Below are 21,068 nucleotides of genomic sequence, written 5' to 3'. Positions count from 1 at the left end.
TTGACAGGAATTAAGCTAACTGGCCTGTGTTTTCTACTTCTTGTCTGCCTCTCCTCTTGAATAAAGAAGTTACATCCATTATTTTCCAAACTTTAGGACCGACCTTCAATCTGCAGAATTTTGGAAAATTAAAACCAATATATCCACTTTCTCAGCAACCACATTTTTTTTTCTTTTAACACTTCAGGATAAACTCCATCAGCATTTGGGGACTTGTAAGCTTTTAGTTTGAATAATTTTCTCAGTATCTTTATTTTGGCAATTTAGAAGTGTTTTAATTTCTTCCTCCTCCTTCACTTCCTGATCTCTCTCATTACTGGAATGTTGTTTGTGTCCACTGCAGTTAAGACAGGTGCAAAATCTATATTCAAATCATTCCTATTGGTTATCCATTCCCCAGACTTGTGCTGTAGAGTATAAACATTGACTTTACTCATTCTTTTCCTTTTTAAAGACGATGACTGTCAAAACTTTTCCTGCATGTTGTTCTTTTTCCAGCTAGTTTTCTCCCTCATTGTTATCCCAACCATTCTTTTGTATATTTTGTCCACTCCTCTGACTTGCCAGTGATCCTTTTGCAGTATTCAGCAATTTTTCTTTCAATAAGATTTTATCCTTTTTCTTGAGTAAACCGTGAATAGTCCATTCTCTCCCTACCATCTGCCTTTCTCTCTGGACTTTCATCTGTGTTATGAAATATCTCTAAGTATCTGCCACTGCATCTCTATTGATCTATCCATTAAACTAATTTCTGCAGCTGTGTCTTCATACCTTTATTTTTTCCCTTATTTAATCTTAAAAAGGATTAGGATTGGATTATAATTTTCTGCATACAATTTTCAGTTGTGCCTGATCCAAACTGGCTAACTGATGGAATGCTTGCTGACTATAATCATATCAAGTTCTATGTTGGTTGTTCAGTAGTAAGGTTAGGAACTTGACGAATGATACAAGAAAAATTAAGACGTGTCTTCAGTAAATATACTTAGTTCGGTGCATTGATAGAAATCCTCCCAGATTTGCGCCCTCAGTATGGATCACTTTACATCAAAAGGTGAGAGATGAACTCCAGGCAGTACACCCGAATTAGTTGAGGTATAAATGCTGTCCAACATAAAACGTAGCCTTTTGCTTAGAAAGCCTAATGCTGTGCTTGGGAATAGTTTCAGTTTGTGTGAAGACAGCTCTGTAAAAATGTAAGTAACTTGAAGATTGGACAACTTTGTTTGGCTGCAGGCAGAATTTCCATGAAGTGAACAATTTTTCCAAGTGTTTTGCCAGCCAAAGCAGTGCAGTTAGCCAAGCCTTGGGTCCCTGTAGTATAACAAACTTCTAAGTTGTTTCTTAGTAAAACCTTTCAGTAACTTATCAGTTCACTTGTTTTCTTTTACGGTGTAATCATATCCTGATGTGAAATGTATGTATTAAAAGGCATGATTAGAATCAACTACAAATGTTGACATTAAAATGCACAGAACTTTTTAGGAGTGGATAAATGGGACTGACCTCGACCAGGCAGTTGGGAGAATAACTTTCCTTCGATCCCATACCTAACTAAATGTTTTAAAAGGAGTGGCCATTAGCAACAAATACCATTTTTCTGCTATGCTAATTTGTTCTAAACACTAAGCAGTGATAATACCCTTCCATTCTGGTTGTCTGGCAGAACGATCATGTCCATTATACCTAAATTGTATATTGTTCTGTCATTGAGAGGTGTAGTTAGATGGTTTAATTGTAGCAGCCTAGTTTTTATCTTTTGGAGAAGGAAAATTGAGAGAGTGGGCAAGTATGTTTTTGTAAAGGTTGTGAGGTAAAGTAAATGTTGAATGTGTTGAATAATTTCACTCTGTAATAATGTCTTTAAAAATTTTAACATCATTGAAATAAATTATCATACACACTTGTTAATTTTTAGCACCAGAATTGAATGTGTCAAATGTGGAACTTTGCAAGACGATATCTTCTCCTGACTCTTACCCAGAGCCACCTGCTCACCCAGAAGCAAGCTATGAAGAAGACTGGGAAGTTTTTGATCCGTAAGTGTGTCAACAGTTGTCTGTTACGAACTGGATATATATATATAAATTCTGTGAGCTGTGGCTTGCCTCTCCAGCACTTGAGCATAAAAGTGAAAGCTAATGCTGCACTGCAGTACTGAAGGAGTGCTGCATTGTGGAAGATGCTGTATTTTTGACAAGACATTAAGCCAAGGACCTATCTTCCCCCTCAGTGGATATAAAAGAGCCCCATGCACTATTTCAAAGATGAGCAACAAAGTTTTTCCCAATGGCCTAGCCAGTATTCCCAGAATCAAAAACAAATGATGTATGCATTATCCCATTACTGTTTGTGAGAACTTGATCTGTGCAAATTGACTACTGTGTTTCTGACATTACAACAGTGATTGCACTTCAAAACGACTTCAGTGCTTCTAAAATTTAGAATTTTTCCGGTGTTGTTAAGGCACCATATAAATGCATGACTTTCTTTTAACCTAAATATGCTTATTAAAAATTTCACTTATTTGAAAGAAGACTAGAACAAAAAATATGATTGATAACAAGCTGTCTTTAATTGTAAAATTTTACACCCAAGGAAATCATTCAGCCCATTTCACCTGTGCCAGTATTCTGGAAGAATGCTTCATTTGCATCCAGTATCTTTTTCCAATTACTTTTTCAAAGTTGTTGATTGAGTTTGTTTTTGGGATGCCTGTGAGGCCTTTAGTTCTACTGCTAGTTAAGTCGTGATCTAATTGAATTGTAAAATAGAATTGAACTGCTGATGTTCCTGCTTCTGTATTCCTCTTGAAGATCCAATTCAAGAGCGAACTATACGGTGAATGGAAAAGTCCTGAGGAATATTGATGCACAGAGAGATCTGCGTGTTCAGGCCCATTGTATCCTGAAGGTGACATCGCATTTCTGATGAAGAGTCTAGGCCCAAAACGTCAGCTTTCCAGCTCTATACCTTGTTATCTCAGATTCTTCAGCATCTGCAGTTCCTACTATCTTTGTAAGCAGCTTCTGCTTTAATCCACAAATCTCTTGGAAAATAGGTGACAGGTTGAGATAGAGGATCTGGTTCAGCACAGGCTTGGAGGGCCGAAGGGCCTGTTCCTGTGCTGTAGTTTTCTTTGTTCTTTAGTTCTGATCCTGAGAAGCTGAAAATCCTTTTCTACTGACTGAAAACTTGGTAGCAGCCATTGAGAAAGGGATCATCCATTTAACACCGAAATGAGTAGAAATTTCTTCATTCAGTGGCTTATGAATTTTCAGAAGTCTTCATCTGGAGGAATTTGGACACTCAGCTAAGACTTATTGAGGAGACTCATTTTTCTCACTCTAGGTGTATTATGTGGACAGCGCAGGAAATTGGAATTGAAATAGAGAGTTATCATTACTCTGTTGAACACAGTGGCAACGTGAACAGGATGTATGGCTATCTGCTTCTGTTTCTTATAATTGCTTTATTGCAAAGCTTTGTATTAATTTAAGTGCTGAACTTGCTATCTAGTGCTATCTAGTGGACAGTCTGTGTACTTTTTTGCAAGGTGAATTGAAAACCATGAACTTGAATTTGACCTACATTAATCTTATTCCTGGAGACATTGCGTTGAGAGTGGCAGCTGATAGAAAGGTTACAACAAAAAATGCACAGTGTGTTGCCAGTGTCTTCATTTACCAATGTTTTAATGACGCCCATCATTGCATTTTTGATTGTACAGAGTACTGATAGTGATAATCTGCAGTTCTGCAGCAAGTGTGATAGTGGCATGTATTTTGTAAATTTGACTAGCAGTTGAGATTAATAAAAATCTGTGGATATTAGAAATGAAAATAAGAACACAAATACTTGATGTACCCGTCAGTTATTAACATTTGGAAGGGATTAAACATGTTTTTTGGCATGGTGTTGATCCTGTTGCATTTATTTCTAGCATTTATTTATTTTCAGTTTGTGAGATTTAAGTTCTGTGGTACAATTTTTATGTCTGCAATAACTGGTACCAGTTTAGAGTTGAGGCTAAGATTGCTGCTGTCACAGTACGGAGATGTTGACATCTCCGTGTTCCAACAGGGGGTGTAGTCTGAATTCTAACTTTGTTAGGGAACTATGGACTTTGATTGTAATACAGCAGCAGCGAACTAGCTAACATGTAGTGCACACTGCTTTAGAAAATTACTTGCATTAATAGTACCATTCTCAACCTGAGCATCCCAATGAATCTTACAACCAATTAAGCACTTCTGAAGTGCAGTAGCTTTATTGCAATGCTACTTGCCCCCAACTAATAATATGATAAAAGCAGTTAATGTGTTCATTGTGATGACTTCCCTGTCCTCCTTTTGGAATACCCCATGGAATCTTACACGTCTAACTTAAGAGAGTATGTGGGACATTGATTTAACATCTCATCTGAAAGATAGCATCTCTGACAATGCTGTGCATCTTCAGTACTGCAAAGGGAATGTTATCTTGGATTTTAGTATTCACTTTTCTGGAGTGAGACTTCCACTCAAATCATTTTTACTTGGATGTGATTATGCTATGTGCTGAGCCATGGCTGAGACAACTATGGAAATTGTGCCTTTGCCTATTTTGTCATTGCTACACTTTGCGCAACATACAGAAAAGTGACTGAATGAGCTGGCAGAATTCTGTGCTAATACTTAGCCATGCCTAATATTTTAGCAAGTAATGAGAATCACTAACCTTAGTACCCCAATGTGAAATTAACATTCTAAGAACCTATCCTACAAGAATCAATTTTCTCAAACTATTATTTAACCGACAAAAGACCAAGAATAAGTGCATAGCCTTGCATTAGAGTCCAAATAATAAAGCAGTGGATCCTTAATTGCACGGCACAACTATAGTAGCTGTTTTGTGGAGTAATTGAATTGAGTGCTATGTCGTTACAATATTGTTTTAGTGGCTTGCTTTTTGTTTTTCTTCTTTCAGAGCTGCTAGCTGTTTTTGCTCCATTAGTTTTTAAAATTTTGTCAGAATAGATCAAATGAGTCAAATTTTGTTGCTGGCTATCTATTCATCTAAAATACTTATCAGTAATACATTTCACTATCAACTTGTTGAGATCACTCAGTAAATCAAGGTTTAATTCAAACACTACACTGTTTTGCATTCATTTTTTAACTGTACTTTCCATTAGCTTGTTTTCATTTGGCTGTTTGTGCATTTATGGGTTGAATTGAGCATCCTCTTCGTAATTTGTTTCGGTTTATTTTCTCTCTCTGCCATCAGTGGTTCCTGCACCTTGCTTTAATCCAATGCTGAGGGTTTCCTCCTCCTTGGTTGCCGTTAGCTGTTTGCAAGTTCACACAAACTCTAAAATGCTTGACATATTTGTATTAATGTAAGCGAACAAATGCCTGTTGCTTAGCATCTCCTAATGATTGAAATTATTGTTTAATATGGAGGCATTTGTAGATGTTCTTCTGTGCTCAATAGGACACCATTCACCCTGTCTCAGCCATCAGAAAAGCATGATCTTCAGACTTACTAATCTCTACAATAAATCTTTGAAATTAGTGTTTGGTGATTGTTGCAAACTTTTGGTGATATCATTTTGTTGAGTATTAAAACAAAACATTTTTTCCCCCCGGCTTTTTAAAATTGACCGTAAAGGTAGTCCTGTCAGCACATTGAATGTACTCCATAGCCTGCACTGAGAAAGTGACATTTGATGGATTTTCTAAACATGTATTCACACGTTAACTTCAATATCTCAACAAACGGTTTCAGTTTCACTGTTGATGATATATAAACATTGTCAGATCACCAATCTCACTCAGAATTCTAAAACTAGACCTTGGCACCTGCAAATTTGAAACTTGAACTATAGGGGAAGAGATGGTTGTTCACTGTGTTTGAGCAATTTTTTTATTTGCAGTGTGAATGTACCTAAAGTTTGGATCAACGCGTTTTAAAAGTAAATGGAGTCCTAGGGAAATAAATTTGAGGGTAACACAAACGATTTGAGAGAAGTGGACCAACTGAATGCCCTACAGCAGCTGACATGGACTCAGTGGGCCAACTGATTTTCTTTGGTGTTGTAACAATCGGAAGTTCAGTCTAAGTACTCTATTTGGTTTTAAAATGGCCCCTTGAAAACTGCTACTTACTGGGCTTTATTTTCATTAGGTCACTTGTTTTTCCATGCATTTTAATAGTTTGTTTTTGCTTGCTGAATAGGTATTTCTTCATCAAACATGTACCACCACTGACAGAGGAGCAACTAAGTCGGAAGCCAGCTCTGCCACTAAAAACTAGAAGTACACCTGAATTCTCTTTGGTCCTAGACTTGGTGCGTGAAATTATGCTTTAAAGTACATGTATGCACACTTTAGCTGCAGTTTTTTTTATGAATGCGGTCGTACTAAGTTTGATTTGTAAGATAAATACTGAAGCAGACTCTGATGCACAATTCATTCCATAAAATATTAACATTATAGGATGTGGTACCAATATTCTAATTAACCACTTATTTTTATATATGTAAGATTGAGTTTAGTCTTGGAAGCGTGTGGAAAAGTAATGGCATGGGGTGGTGTCTGTCAACGTAGGCATCTGTGACATCAATTGGCAGAACTTCTGGATTTAAAGATATTCTTGAATTGTTGCCTCTTCTACAGTTGATTTGTGTTAGAAGTTGATTGGTTAACAAAAGAATTTTATTATTTTACTTGGCTTTTACATGGCATTTTCTGGTTTGAGTTGCAGTTTGCTAAATTGATGATTTAATTCCCATACTCCCTGAAGATGTAATGTTGTTTCGTGATACTTGCAATGTTTCTCCCTGGTAGGATGAGACGTTAGTGCACTGCAGTCTCAATGAACTGGATGATGCGGCCCTGACCTTTCCTGTCCTTTTCCAAGATGTAATTTATCAGGTAAGAGAAATCTATCCAGGGGATATGTGCCAAATTTGGGAAGTACCTAACTACATTTGACCTTTTGTATTCCTTGCTTGTTTACTCTAGGCAATTGTCTCTGAAGTCAAGATTCAGAAATGTGTAGTTGAACATATTTCATTGGCCTGTTCTATTGTGGTATGTGCAGGCTTCCACTGGGTAGTAGGCCCTCCTAGGATAGTAACCTAGTGGAAAACATTACCTTTAGGCTAAACTAGGAACAAAATATTTTATCGAAAAAATATAACAATGATGATGTATTTTTCTTAATTGGTGTTAGTAAAATCATGCTTCATCCAGGATATTTCTGGTTGTACAAAGGAATCCTCAATTTTTTTAATATGTCCATGCACCTCATTTGTATTCTTTTTAATTCTCTGACTTTTCCTCCCTCATCTTAAAACAAATATATTCCGGTGGCATTAGAGGAATTTGTTGAGGAACTTGTCCATTGTTGATAATATGCTGCTGTAGTCTTTGGTTTGTAATCACTTATGACAGGGCTTCCCAAAGTGTAAAAATTGCTCCCAGTGGGATCGCGGACTTAAGCTTTCCCACTCCAGCTAGGTCATCTTGTGGAATCGTCACAATTTTCAAGCACTGAAATAGCATCATAGTGGATAAAGGTTTGGGAAGCACTGCATTATATATTATATTTAAACTGTAGCGAAATGCAGTAACTTTTCCCACATGTTCCATAGGTTTACGTACGGTTGAGACCCTTCTTTCGGGAATTCCTGGAACGAATGTCTCAGATTTATGAGGTACGTTGAAAAGAGTTTTGTCAAAGGAAAAGGTGTTGCATTGTTATTTGTAACTTACAGTGCCCTAGATCGTTTGGTATCACTCGGTATGTTCAGACAGTAGCACTGCACAAACCTTTACTTAATAAATTTCTACAACTTGGTTTAAAATAACACACCAGGAAACTAAGCAATATATTTTCAGCAGTGTGTGCATCTTGCATTGTGCAAACGAGTTTTTTTAAGGTTTTTATCTTCTCTTTTCCATCTCCACAAAATGTTGCTGTTTTGTTGATGGTTCTTAATAATTTTGTAGAAACTGTACAAAGTTTGAACTTGTGAAACGAAAGGGCATTGTAAAACTACATCAAAAACCAGATGGTTCTGAGATGCATAGGTTAAAGATGCGAAGGCTTCTCAACTTCATAGTGACCAATTGATCTCCACTGTTTCATTAGAGTTCTTGAACAATTTCCTGTTGTGTTTTGTTTTTTTCTCATGACTTTGAATTTTGGTTAAAGCTCCTCCATGTAACATGGAAAAATAGTACTTTATATGCTGCATTCAAATTTGTATAGTGAAATGAAAAATAATATTTTGACAAATGCAGTATTGTAATCTTGCCCTGATCATCTTGCAGATTATTCTGTTCACTGCCTCCAAAAAAGTCTATGCAGACAAATTACTGAATATTTTGGACCCTAAAAAGCAGCTGGTCAGGTAAGTGCCCATGTTTGTAGAATAGTGAACAGAACGTTGACATAAAAAGAAGCAGTAATAGCCTTGACATTTAAGCCATCCCTGTCTTCATCCTCTGCACAGCCCACAAATAACTATTACCACATGGACAAGTTCCCATCTCAGAAAATTCATTTGTCAGTTTTCTGACTTCTATCTCTTTGATCTCCTTGAAGATTTCTGGTCTGTTATATACCTCTGGTTTAAATTGATCCACAGTCTGCAAATGTATCTTCAGGTACAAAAACCTAAAAGTTTATTCCTCCAAGCCACTTCTTTAAGATGTACTGACTACTTTGAACAAACGTTCCAACTTGACTTAGTATCTTTCTCTGTTAGTTAAAGTCTGATTTTATTTGACCACTGTTCTGTGACTTAGCTTTGGAATGTTTTGCTGTGTTTAAGATGCTGCATGGACTCTTGTAAGATTACAGTACAGAAGGTCATTCAGCTCACCATGTCTCTGGCTGTTGAAGGTACACAGCCAAATTTCCATACCATGTCTTTTTTGTTTAAATCCATTTGGAAGATGTGGGCTTTGCTGGCTGGGCCAATATTTATTGACCATCCCTCATTGCCCTCGAGAAGATGGTGGCAGGCTACTGCTTTGGACTGTTGCAGTGTCTTTGGTATAGGTGTCTTTACAATACTGTTAGGGAGAGAGTTGGAAAATACTATTCCTTCACAGGAGGTGAATAATATATATTCCAAGTCAGGATGGTGAATGGTGTGCAAACGAACTTGCAGGTGATGTTGTTTCCATGTATCTGTTCTTGTCCTTCAAGATGGCCGTGGTCATTTGTTTGGAAGGTGATGTCTAATGAGCCTTGGTGAATTTCTGCAGTGCATCTTGTAGACGGCCCATGCACCTGCTACTATTTACTTATGGTGGAATGAGTGTATATCTGTGGATATGGGCTAATCACGCTGGCTGCTTTGTCTTGCATGGTGCCAGGCTTCTTGATTGTTGCTTTCAGTTGTGTTCAATCAATCAGGTCAGAATATTTCATCAAACTCCTGACTTATGACTTGTAAATAATGGACAGGATTTGCAGAATCAGGAGGTGTTTACTTGCTGCTGGATTCCCAGACTTGGACTTGCTTTTGTAGCCACTGTATTTATAAGTGGTCCAGTCAGTTTTTGGCCAATAGTAATCTACAGGTGGTTGTTAGTCAGGGATTCAGCAATGGTAATGTCATTGAATGTCTAGGGATGGTAGTTAGATTCACTGTAATTGGGATGTTCACTGCCTGGCACTTTGTATCTGTAATCTGTCACCTGATGTTGTCCCAGTCTTGTTGTATTTGGACATGGATTGCATCAGTATCTGAAGAATCATGAATGGTGCTTAACATTGTGCAATCATAAGTGAACATTGCCACCTCTGGCCTTATGATGGAAGAAAGGTTACTGATGGAACAGCTATTGGACCTAAAACACAACGCTGAGGAACTAGTGCTGTTGGGCAAATGTGGTCTCAATGTCAAGGGTAGTTACCCTTGCCTCACAATTGGAGTTTGGTTCTTTTGCCTGTAAAAATGAAGTCCTGCCTTCATGTAGAGATAGAATACCTTCCATTGTGTTGTGTGGCACTATCACCGTGCTAAATGGGACAGACTTCGAACAGATCTAGCAACTCAAGGCTGGGCATCCGTGAGGTGATGTGGGCCATCGACAGCAGCAGAGTTGTACTCCAGCACAATCTGTAACCTCATGGCCTGGCATATCCCCCACTCGACCATTACCATCAAGCCAGGGGATCAACTCAGTGGAGAGTGCAGGAGGGCATATCAGGACCAGCACAAGGCATACATAAAAATGAGGGATCAATCTGGTAAAACTACCAGACAAGAATACCTGCATGCCAAACAGCATAAGCAGCAAGTGAAAGACAAAGGTAAGGCACAGACAGTGGATCAGACCAAAGCTCTGCAGTCTTACCATGTCCAGTTGTGAATGGTGGTGGATAATTAAACAACTGGCTGGAGGAGGAGCCTCTGCAAATATCCCCGTGCTCAATGATGTAAGAGCTCAGCGCGTATGTACAACAGATAAGACTGAAGCATTCACAGCTATCGTTAGTCAGAAGTACCAAATGGATGATCCATCTCAACTTCCTTCAGTGGTCCCCAACATGTTAGAAACCAGCCTTTAGCCAATAAGAGTCACTCCATGTGATATCTAAAAACAGGTGGAGGCACTCGATCTTTTTTATTTAATTGTTGCAAAACTGGCAAATTGCCCGACTATGTCCTGTATACAAAGAACAGGACAAATGCAACTCTCCAAATACCATCCCATCCGTCTACTCTTGATCATCAGTAATTGATGGAAGGTGTCATCAACAGTGCTATCAAGCAGCACCTGCTCAGTGACGCCCAGCTTGGGTTCTGCCAGGGTCACTCAGCTCCAGGCCTCATTACAGCCTTGATTCAAATACACAAAAATGTGCTGAATTCCAGAGGTGAGGTGAGAGTGACAGTCCTTGACATCAAGTCTCATTCGTGGCATCAAGGTACCCTAGCAGAATTGGAATTAGTGGGTATCAGGGAACAAACTCACCACTGGTTGGAGACATATCTGGCACATAGGAAGTTGGTTGTGGTTGTTGGAGGTCAATCATCTCAGTTCCATAACATCTCTGCAGGAGATCCTCAGGGTAGTGGCTTAGGCCCAGCCATCTTCAGCTCCCTCATCAATGCACTTTCCCCAACATAAGGTCAGAAATAGGAATGTTTGCTTATGATTATGCAATGTTTAGCACCGTCGCCACACCTCAGATGGTGAAACAGTCCATGTTCAAATGCAACAAGATAGGCTTGGGCTAACAAATGGCAAGCCACATAAATGCCAGGCAAAGACCATCTCCAATAAGACAATCTAATCACTGCCGCTTGACATTCAAGGGTGTTACCATCACTGAATCCCCGATTATCAGCATCCTGGGGGTTATCATTGACCAGAAACTTAACTGGACGTGTGGAACAGGACATATCCAGGAATGATGATAGTGGTGTCTGGGACATTGTCTGTAAAGTATGATTCTGTGAGTATGACTCTGTCAGGCTGTAGCTTGACTAGTCTGTGATAGAGCTCTTCCAATTTTGGTATTAGCCCCCAGACGTTAGTGCGGAGGACTTTGCATTGTTGATAGGGCTATTTTTCCCATTATCTTTTCCGGTGGCGAGTAACTCACCACCTGACTCCCCAAAGTCTGTCCATCTTCTACATGGCGCAAGTACTCCCCACTTGCCTGGGGATGAATGCAGATCCAACAACACTCAAGAAGCTTGACACCATCCAGGATAAAACAGCCTGCTTAATTGGAAACACATCACATGCATCAACTTGCTTCACCACCGATGCTCAGTAGCAGCAGTGTGTACTGCAGAAATTCACCAAAGACCCTTGGACAGCATCTTCTAAGCCGACAGCCACTTTTAATTAGATGGACAAAGGCAGCAGATGCATGAGGCCGTCTCCACTTCCAAGCACCCCTCCAAGCCAGTCAGCATCCTGGAAACGTATCACTGTTCCTTCGCTGTCACTGGGTCAAAATCCTGGAATTCCTTCTCTATGGGCATTGTGGGTCAGATTGCTACAGATGGATTGCAATGGTGTAAGAATGCAGCTCACCTTTACGAGGGCGACTTGGTATGGCCAATAAATGATGGCCAGCCAATGATACACACACTCCATGAGTGACTGAAAAATAAAATTTCGCTATATGGTGACAGGCCAGGTTGCAAACACATTCAGTACTGTTCTCATTGAGTGCCCACTGACCCGAAGCCACTGAGATACGAATATGGTATGGAAAAGGTTATTGAAAAATTTTACACTTTTCATTACGCTCTGCAGTTTGACTAGAACATGATCCATTAAACATATGTAATCAGGTCACTGTCATACCTACCAGAAGGGAGACATGCTCAAATGACTTTACGTTTACGTCTGCCTTTAAAACCCATGTATTTAGGTGTTGAGATGTTTTTTCCTTGAATGTATCCTACTCTTAATCTTGGTTCTAGTTCTAAGGTTGTTGTTACACTTAATGTTCAATATACTTTGTCACCTAGGCACAGGCTATTCCGTGAGCATTGTGTGTGTGTGCAGGGAAACTACATAAAGGATTTGAATATTCTGGGAAGAGATCTTTCAAAAACAATCATTATTGACAACTCTCCGCAAGCCTTTGCGTACCAGGTCAGTCCAAGAATTATCAAACAGTGAAAGGATTTGTATGCCTAGACAACTGTGCTGTGTTGTGGCTATTTTGGTGCTTACTTCATAGAAATACTATCAATATAATTTAGTTTCAGAATGAGTAACTTGTCTCCATCTGAGATTTCAAATGGCAAGTGGTGCAACACTTGTCTCTCAGGTGATAGTCCTGTTTCCCCTATAACAGTTGCAGGTTTTTCTCTGAACGCTTAAGTTTCTTAGTGGCATGGGTTTCTGATTCCAACCAGGGTTCTGTGAGGAGACCAGGCTTCCCAAACAAGGCATATTCAAAAGGTTACACTAGACTGCTATCACATAGCTGGCAGTTAGCTAAAGTTGGATCTGATCTGCAAGTAATTATACCTGTATTCCTCAATCTTTTGGGTGCAAGAGACATTGAACTAAAAGGAGAGTAAAGGAACGAAAAAAAATCGGTCTTTATGCAAAGCTTATGCTTTTATCCTGAATAAGTGAGCTTAAAATGTAACCTTTACAATATTTAACATAGAACATAGAACATTACAGCACAGTACAGACCCTTCGGCCCTCGATGTTGTGCCGACCTGTCATACCAATCTGAAGCCCATCTAACCTACACTATTCCATGTATGTCCATATGCTTGTCCATTTATTTACAGATTGCATAATGTGTTTCATCTTTATTTTAGTATTTCAAAAATATTTTTGGTATCTTTTCCTTTCTATTAATTTATGTTGTCTTAATTCCACCAGTTTCAGTGGGTAGGCTATTTGAAGAGTATAATGCAAAGCACAGTTTTGCTTTAACAAGCCTCGATTATGAAAAAAAGCTTTATCACAGACTACCAATGATGCAGAAGGACATACAATCTCGTGCCTTAAATCTAAATAACAGTATTAAGAAGACTGAGAGGTGATGATAGATCTCTGTAGCATTGTGAAGTGGTTTAGTGGGATAGATGGAAAAAAGGTATTCTCATTTGCAAATATGACTGGAACTTGTAGCCACAAATATAAGATGGCCATTAGTAGATTGAAATTAGAAAAAAACCCAGAAGGTGGTTAAAATGTAGAACACACTTGCACCGGCACAGTGAACAGCATCTTAAGGGGAGGATCGATTTAAAATATTGAGGGAGGAAGGAAACCACCAAGGATATTCTGATGGGATTAGCTGAACAGCGGGTGCGAAGGGACATTTGTGGAACATAAGCAGTGGTGTGCTAGTGTTGGAGCTAATGGCTTGTTTATATTCCCTGAATATTTTATGAAAACAACTTGCCTTGGTGGAGCTGGGTAGAATCTTGTGTCAAGCATCAGCATGCACATGACTTGGGGCACCTGCAGTTAGCTTTGCAGTAATCTCTGGCTGTTTTCCGCATTGAGAATGGTAGTCTGTAAGCAAAAACTTTGAAAAACAACTTAAATTGATGTAAACTGAGAGTGTGAACTGGTTTCAAGTATACGAAAGTACAGTTACAATTTTTTACTTGTCCATTTTTAATGATGACCTCATTATGAGTAAAAAGCTTGGCTAGTCCAGTTGGAGATTTAATTGGTATGAAAATTGGGAGCTGTTGTATTGGAGTTTCTGCTGTAGTCAGTGAAATACAATGAACCTATTACAGCCATAGTAAAATGTTCTTTCATTCCTTTGCTCCCAGCTGTCCAATGGAATTCCAATTGAGAGCTGGTTCATGGATAAGAATGACACAGAGCTTTTGAAATTGATTCCCTTTTTAGAGAAACTTGTAGAACTGGTAAGTTACAAAGTTTGCTGTTAGGCCAATTTGATTTAAATTAATTTTTAAAAGTTCTATTTTCAGAGGGAAAAAAAAGCACTTCTTAATCAGAGGGATATATCCAATATTTGATGATTGATCTGTGAGAGTTGGCCGATATAAATGATATAATAACTGAGTGCTCAGAGATAGTGGGAACTGCAGATGCTGGAGAATCCAAGATAATAAAATGTGAGGCTGGATGAACACAGCAGGCCAAGCAACATCTCAGGAGCACAAAAGCTGACGTTTCGGGCCTAGACCCTTCATTAGAGAGGGGGATGGGGTGAGGGTTCTGGAATAAATAGGGAGAGAGGGGGAGGCGGACCGAAGATGGATCCGCCATCTTCGGTCCGCCTCCCCCTCTCTCCCTATTTATTCCAGAACCCTCTCCCCATCCCCCTCTCTGATGAAGGGTCTAGGCCCGAAACGTCAGCTTTTGTGCTCCTGAGTTGCTGCTTGGCCTGCTGTGTTTATCCAGCCTCACATTTTATTATCTAATAACTGAGTGCTGCTGTTGGCCCTAATGCCTTCGAAAGTCTGGAAAATTGCCCAACGTATCTGGTCCCTGTTTCTATCTAGTGACCCCTATTAGAAATGCAAATGGAGATGTCTCATGTCAGGTATGGACTTGTACTGTCCTCATTGGCCAAGTAATTCTGCTGGGACCTCTGAAGTTAAAACGGAGATCAAATAAAAACCAGCAGAAATAAGAGTACTTTTCACAGAAAGCTCTATTCTACTGTATTCTATTCTATTGTGTTCTGTTTGCTGGCCATCTGACATTTGCTCAGGTCACGAGTGTCTACATAAGCTGTGTATCATAACCAAAAATTTTTTAACCACTTGACATCCCAAGTTCTTTGGATATTGCTAAATTATGCTTCATTTCCTGCACAAACCTATACTAGCAGTGCTGCTGAGTCACTTCAAGGAATGTTTTTTTTGACCTCATTCCCACCACACCGCCACTAGGATTAATTTAATGGGTGATTCCACTTTCTGGCAGTGAAGAAGAAGTGCTGTGATCAGAACCAAATTTCAAACTGACCTACTTCTCTAATCTACTGTTCTCAGAATGAAGATGTTCGACCTCATATCAGAGAGAAATTTCGTCTGCACGATTTACTCCCTCCTGATTAAGAACAGAGTGTCAACACCATCAATGAAGGGGGCTGAGAAGACAAAAGCAGGACCCTTTGAACAACAAGACATTGCCATTGCTGTTGAAATTTGCGTTTTTGTACCTCGTCTTGCTTTTCTTGTCTTGGACACCCACAGTTAACCAAGGGGTTGCAGAGAGTGAACTCAGTCTTGAAGTTTTAGGTGGGTCTGAACAGGAGAGGATAATGCAGGGTTTTTTAAAATCAAAAAAGGAAATGTATATGCAGTCAAAAATCCAAAACGCAGATCTAGATAGCACATATATAGTACGCAGTAGATGTTCACTTGTCCCAGTTGGTGTGCTCCTGAAGACTGCTGGATAACAAGTTTGAAATGCTGTGGTCTGTTGCAATACATGTTGATGAGACTTTCTGACTGTATCAGCTATAAATGGTTGGCGGTTTTCTTTGTGACATAAAAAATCAACACTTTGTAAAAGTACTTCTGTTTCTGCCACCAGCATTTTGTTTAACCTGTATTGTCACAGGTTTACGTAGGAGGAGAAAACTGATTCTATTTTCCCTCTCTGTGGTGCTTTTTAAAGTGGGTCTGTACCTGCTTTTTAAAATGTAGGTCTCATTTCAACAGGAATGGCCAGTATATGAAATACAAAAACTCTATGGTTCAGGTTTTAGGTTATTATGCTTTTCCTAGTATATAAAATAAATTTGAGTTATTGAAGCATTCCTTTTAACAATAATGTAATGTAGATCCCCTATCAATGCCCTCTAAAACAAAAGCGAGAATCTTTCCTAAATTGATTCTTCACCTTCCTGCTTTGTCTGCCTGTGAAGTAATGTATATTTGTTAAAATAAAGAATCTATAGATTAGTCAAATTTTAATTGGATACATAACATACGAGTTTATTTATATTGAAGAACAGGAGCATCTACCAACAGCAGCTATAATCTTTTAAGGAAGGAGTGTGGGCACAAAGAAAAGAGACTGATACTGAAGTACTGAGTATAGAAACTGAATTTTAGTCTTGATTTGAAAGTCATAAATTGCACAACCTCTCTGTGACTGTACCTTATCCTTCAGTTTTTTTTTGTGGAATTGATAGTGGGAGTAGGGGGTGAGAGGATGTGGGTGGGGAAGAAACTAGCAAAATTTTAAGTAAAACTAACAGGCTCAGGATCCTCTCAATCCCTGGTCTACTGTCACAATTCAACATTCATACCACTTTTTAAAATTATTCAAAGAAGCATGTTGTTAGCAAGAACAGTGGTGACAGGCACATCAGGAGTATAACAATGTGTTAACCAAACATGTGGGTCTGTGTTCTGGCTGTCTTCCTTCTCCCTGTTTCTGTGTCCTCCCACCACCTCAACCCGTCCCAAACCCCCCACCCCCGTCTCCCACAACCTTCAACCCAAAAGAAGCTACTGGTTGTGGGTCCTATTTAACTGGCCCCCTGTAAAAATGTTTTGCCCTATTTGCTGGTCCATTTGCTGGCTTACTTTTTCCACAGAATCATTTTCTCGCAGGAACATAGCATGAATTGCCTCTAGACTGCATCGATATGCCACAGGCATCACCATGGATGATTCATTTCCTAACAGGAAGTTGGAGAAAGCGGCACTTTTTTGTGGAAAGAAGCTAGATGCATTTTCTTTGGTTTAAAACTCTAGAAGATTGTTCAGGACGAGGTGTGTGGTCGCAAAGAAAAGGTGAGCAGTACATGAATGAGGAGGATGCCAGTTAAATCTTTTTATGTATATTACCAGTTTACCTGTACAAAACCTTCTTGTACAAAACTACATGCAGCTTCATTTAAAAAAAATCCTTAAAATAAGGAAAAATCTTTTTAAAGAAAGCGGTTTAATTTTTGTATTTTTGATTTTACAAAAGGCATGAGTTATGTCTACTTTTTCAGTGTATTAATGAAGATTTTAACTTTTCATCAGGTTGAGCGTTTTTCTTACTATTATCTATTGTGTATGTAGTTAGCACATTGTGACACTGAAATGTTAAAATCTAGCATGTAGAAATAAGCCTGTTTTTGTCGGGAGGAAGAAAACCCTTTTATCCTTCATTAAAATATTTTAATCATGGCAGGTTTTTCTGCAGAAAATAATTTGAAAAGCGTTTGCATTTCAGAGAAATACTGATTTTGTATTTAAAGAAAGGTATTTTGCTTGCAGGAATCTATTTACTACAGATTCACTTTAATGATAACCTTTGAGATGTATTTAAATACCTTTAGGGCATCTGGGCATCTTTCTTTATGCTGTTTGTCATTTTGTCTTTATTGAAATAAAAATGTACAGAACATTACTTTTACAAATGTTACAAACGTTTTGAAGTTTTGAAAAACTTGCTCCAGAGTAACCTAAACATAATTCCATGGCCCCTGCTCTGTCCTTTTATTCCCTTTCTCTTGCTTTGCTTTAAATAACTTGATTTTACTTCAGAAGCTGCAATGGTTTCTGCCTCAGCTGCTGCTCATGATAAAACATTTCACGCTCTAATTTTGTGTTTTGCATTTAGTGCATTATGCAGGCAGCAAATAGAGGAAATTTAACTTGGATTTTCTTTGTTTGAGTTGGGCCAAAAAGTCCACATGACTTAGTAAGTCACCTCTTGTTTTGGGGCAGGATTGGTAGTGGAGGGATACAGTAGGAAATTTATAATCTTCTTTATCCCCCTCACTTTGCCTTATAGGAAATTGTGTCATTTAACTGTGTGGTTGGCAATTTTAATACATCTGATCTCCAGTATCAATACTGCTTCTTTTGTGGTGAAGCATGCTTTACTCAAGAGTGCGAGAAATAGCTGTAGGATGCTGTTTGGCCTCTTGAGCTTGCTCTGCCCATCATAAGATCATGGCTGATCTGATTGTGGCCTTATCTCCACTTATCTGTCTGCCCCACTTTGACACCCGGGTTGACCATAAATCTTCATCCAATATGTAGTTGAATCAGACGGATTAAGACTTAGATATCCAACAGCTTAATGTCTATTTTACGTCATTTTAGCTGATCTTAGCTGTGGTGGTGCTGCATGTGGCCTCAGTTTTGTTCTATTACCCAGTCAACAAGGGAGGGGGTCATAATCTCTCAAAATTCTCCATAATGCACAGCACAAGCTGGAATTGAATGTAAGAGAATATTTGAGGTTCTAATTTGTTCAACCTTTGCCAAGATTCCACCAGGAAAATTGGGCACCAGGCAGAAATAGCATCCTCAGGTCTGAAGTTTGTTAGAATACTTCTAAAACCTGACCTTGACTTGGTTTCTGTTTAAGTGATGTGATGAATTAATGCAGGCTTCATGTAAAAGCACCATGGCTGTCATTTTCATGCTCTGAGCTGGTTGAAAGAAGTATGGTTACTGCTTTGTCAGATTCTGAATACTGATCACAGGCCAGTGTACAAAATGTAAAACTTGTCATAGAAATTTGACGTAGTCTGTTGAAGTTGAACACTAATTCTGACGGAAATTGAATTACCTGGGATGAATGATGTGTTTATTCTTTTACCACACTCCAGCTAAAATAAAATATTTACGTTTTTTGAACTAAATCCAGGCTGTGAATGCCCAATGCAAATTTCTAAGAGTTTCCTCTGCTTTTCAGAAACTCTTTAATTGTTGCTGCATTTTTTTCCAAGTTGTCAGAAAGCTTGTACAATAAGAGGGAATAACCTAAGTGCTGAGATTTTGGTGATGAGTCAGTGATCAGAATATCCACCCGGAATAAATAGTCATTTATTCAACTAGCGGTGGAGGTGGGCTGCCTTTAATTAGAAAGAGGAAACTTGATTTGGCTTTCTGCTCTAATGGCAAGTGATATTTAGCTGGTGACAGTAAGATAGGCTTCACTTGCTGGTTCTGACCATAGCTGGATGACCTGCAGGCTGTGATTAATATTTATTCAGGCACTGCCCTATGGACTGTAATTCATCAGAGTTAACATCTTGAGGGATGGTGAGAAAAATGTCGGTGAGGCTAAAAGAAGTAACCTAATGAAACCCTTCAGACTATGCTTTCTATCTTTGTCACTCTAAGACTTGTGGAAATGTTTAAGAATCTTTAACTTCTGGCTTATTCTGATGCTTTGCTTTAGCTACTTTCTTTTAAGAATTATTTACTGTTCCATTTCTTCAGTCCATTTTTATAATTTGACATCGAATTAATTTTGAAGCCCCTTGGCGTTTGACATGATTTAAATTTTGCTAGGATCTCCAGATTTCTTTGGTGCCATTAGTATGATCTATGCTGGTTATTCCGAGTGGAATATTTGGCAGTAATTTGAGAATGTAACACTGACAAGGTTGAATATAAAATCTGGGTTTAAGAAAAATTAGTCAATTCCATCATTTCAAGAAATTGTGCTTTGCATCAACGTGGACTCTGCAATTTTACCTAACAAAGGGTGAATAACCATAGGCAAACCTCTGAGCTTTACGAACAATGCTGTCTCCATGGAGTAATGGATAAAGTCCATGATGAACAATGTTGCTTTTGTTACTACTGGAAAGTATATACAATCAATAAATTTTTTTAATGAAAGACACCTTCCTCTCTCACTGTGCCTTTATTCTCATTGTCTTCCCCTTTTTGACATTTTGTTATCCTCCAATTTGAAGAGCCTTGGCTCAGTGGGTAGCCTTCTTAACTCTGAGTCAGAAGTTTCTGTTCAAGCCCCAATGCAGAATTTTGAACACCAAATCTAGGCCAAAGCTTGCAGTGAAAACACGGGGAGGCATTGCACCACTGTTAGAGTGCTGCTTTCTTTTGGATGAGATGTTAAACCAAAGCTTTGTCACATCAACTCAAATGTATTTATGATTCTTAAGCCAAACGTACTAAAACAGATTATCTGGTCATCAGATCATTGCTATTTGTGTGTCCTTGCAGTGCACAGACTACACATGCAGGAAAGAAATAGTCACATTCCTTATATTGTGAAATACCGTATAAAAATGCAAGTTTTTTACTTCCACTTCCATCCCAACGTGCATGATATTTAGAGGGGCTAAAAAGGTTAAATGAAATTAAAAGCTTGGAATAAGTAATTATTTTTTATTCATTCAGACTGTGGGCATTGTTGGTTGGGCCAGCGTTTGTTGCCCATCCCTAGTTGCCTCGGTTAGGTGATGGTCAGTTACCGCCTTGAACCGCTGCAGCCCATGTACTGTAGGTAGACCCACAATCTCATAAGGGAAGAGTTCTAAAAATTTGACCGAGCAACAGTGAAGGAATTATAATATATTTCCAAGTCAGTACGGTGAGTGGACTGGAGGGGAACGTGCAGCCAGTGCTATTGTATCTGCTGCCCTTGTCCTTCTAGATGAAAGTTGAAGTGGGTTTGGAAGGTACTGACTAAGGAGCTTTGGTAAATTTCTGAAATGCATCTTGTAGGTGGTTGACACAATTGCTGCTGAGTTTCAGTGGTGACGGGAGTGAATGTGTTGCCAGTCAAGCAAGTTGCTTTGTCCTGGATGGTGTCAAGCTTCTTGAGTGTTGTTGGAGCTGCACCCATTCAGGCACTGAGAGG

At 38.9% G+C, this 21,068-nt stretch overlaps 1 protein-coding gene across 2 annotated transcripts in view; it reads left to right on the top strand.

Annotated features, from left to right (window-relative positions):
• The window catches only part of LOC125467230 (CTD small phosphatase-like protein 2), a 65,991-nt gene extending 45,907 nt beyond the window's left edge, over nt 1–20,084 (top strand). For both annotated transcript variants that reach the window (XM_059639164.1, XM_059639163.1), the window contains exons 7-14: nt 1,919–2,039; nt 6,220–6,331; nt 6,831–6,917; nt 7,640–7,702; nt 8,322–8,401; nt 12,500–12,626; nt 14,288–14,383; nt 15,482–20,084. In XM_059639164.1, the coding sequence (XP_059495147.1) occupies nt 1,919–2,039; nt 6,220–6,331; nt 6,831–6,917; nt 7,640–7,702; nt 8,322–8,401; nt 12,500–12,626; nt 14,288–14,383; nt 15,482–15,547 (752 nt within the window). In that variant the 3' untranslated portion in view covers nt 15,548–20,084. The remainder of the gene's footprint in view (nt 1–1,918; nt 2,040–6,219; nt 6,332–6,830; nt 6,918–7,639; nt 7,703–8,321; nt 8,402–12,499; nt 12,627–14,287; nt 14,384–15,481) is intronic.
• Nucleotides 20,085–21,068: the final 984 nt, after the last annotated feature.

The sequence above is a fragment of the Stegostoma tigrinum genome, chromosome 33 (genome assembly GCF_030684315.1).
Source record: "Stegostoma tigrinum isolate sSteTig4 chromosome 33, sSteTig4.hap1, whole genome shotgun sequence".
Classification (NCBI taxonomy): domain Eukaryota; kingdom Metazoa; phylum Chordata; class Chondrichthyes; order Orectolobiformes; family Stegostomatidae; genus Stegostoma; species Stegostoma tigrinum.
Note: the sequence above shows the minus strand (reverse complement) of the source record. Positions and strands in the feature narration are given on the sequence as shown.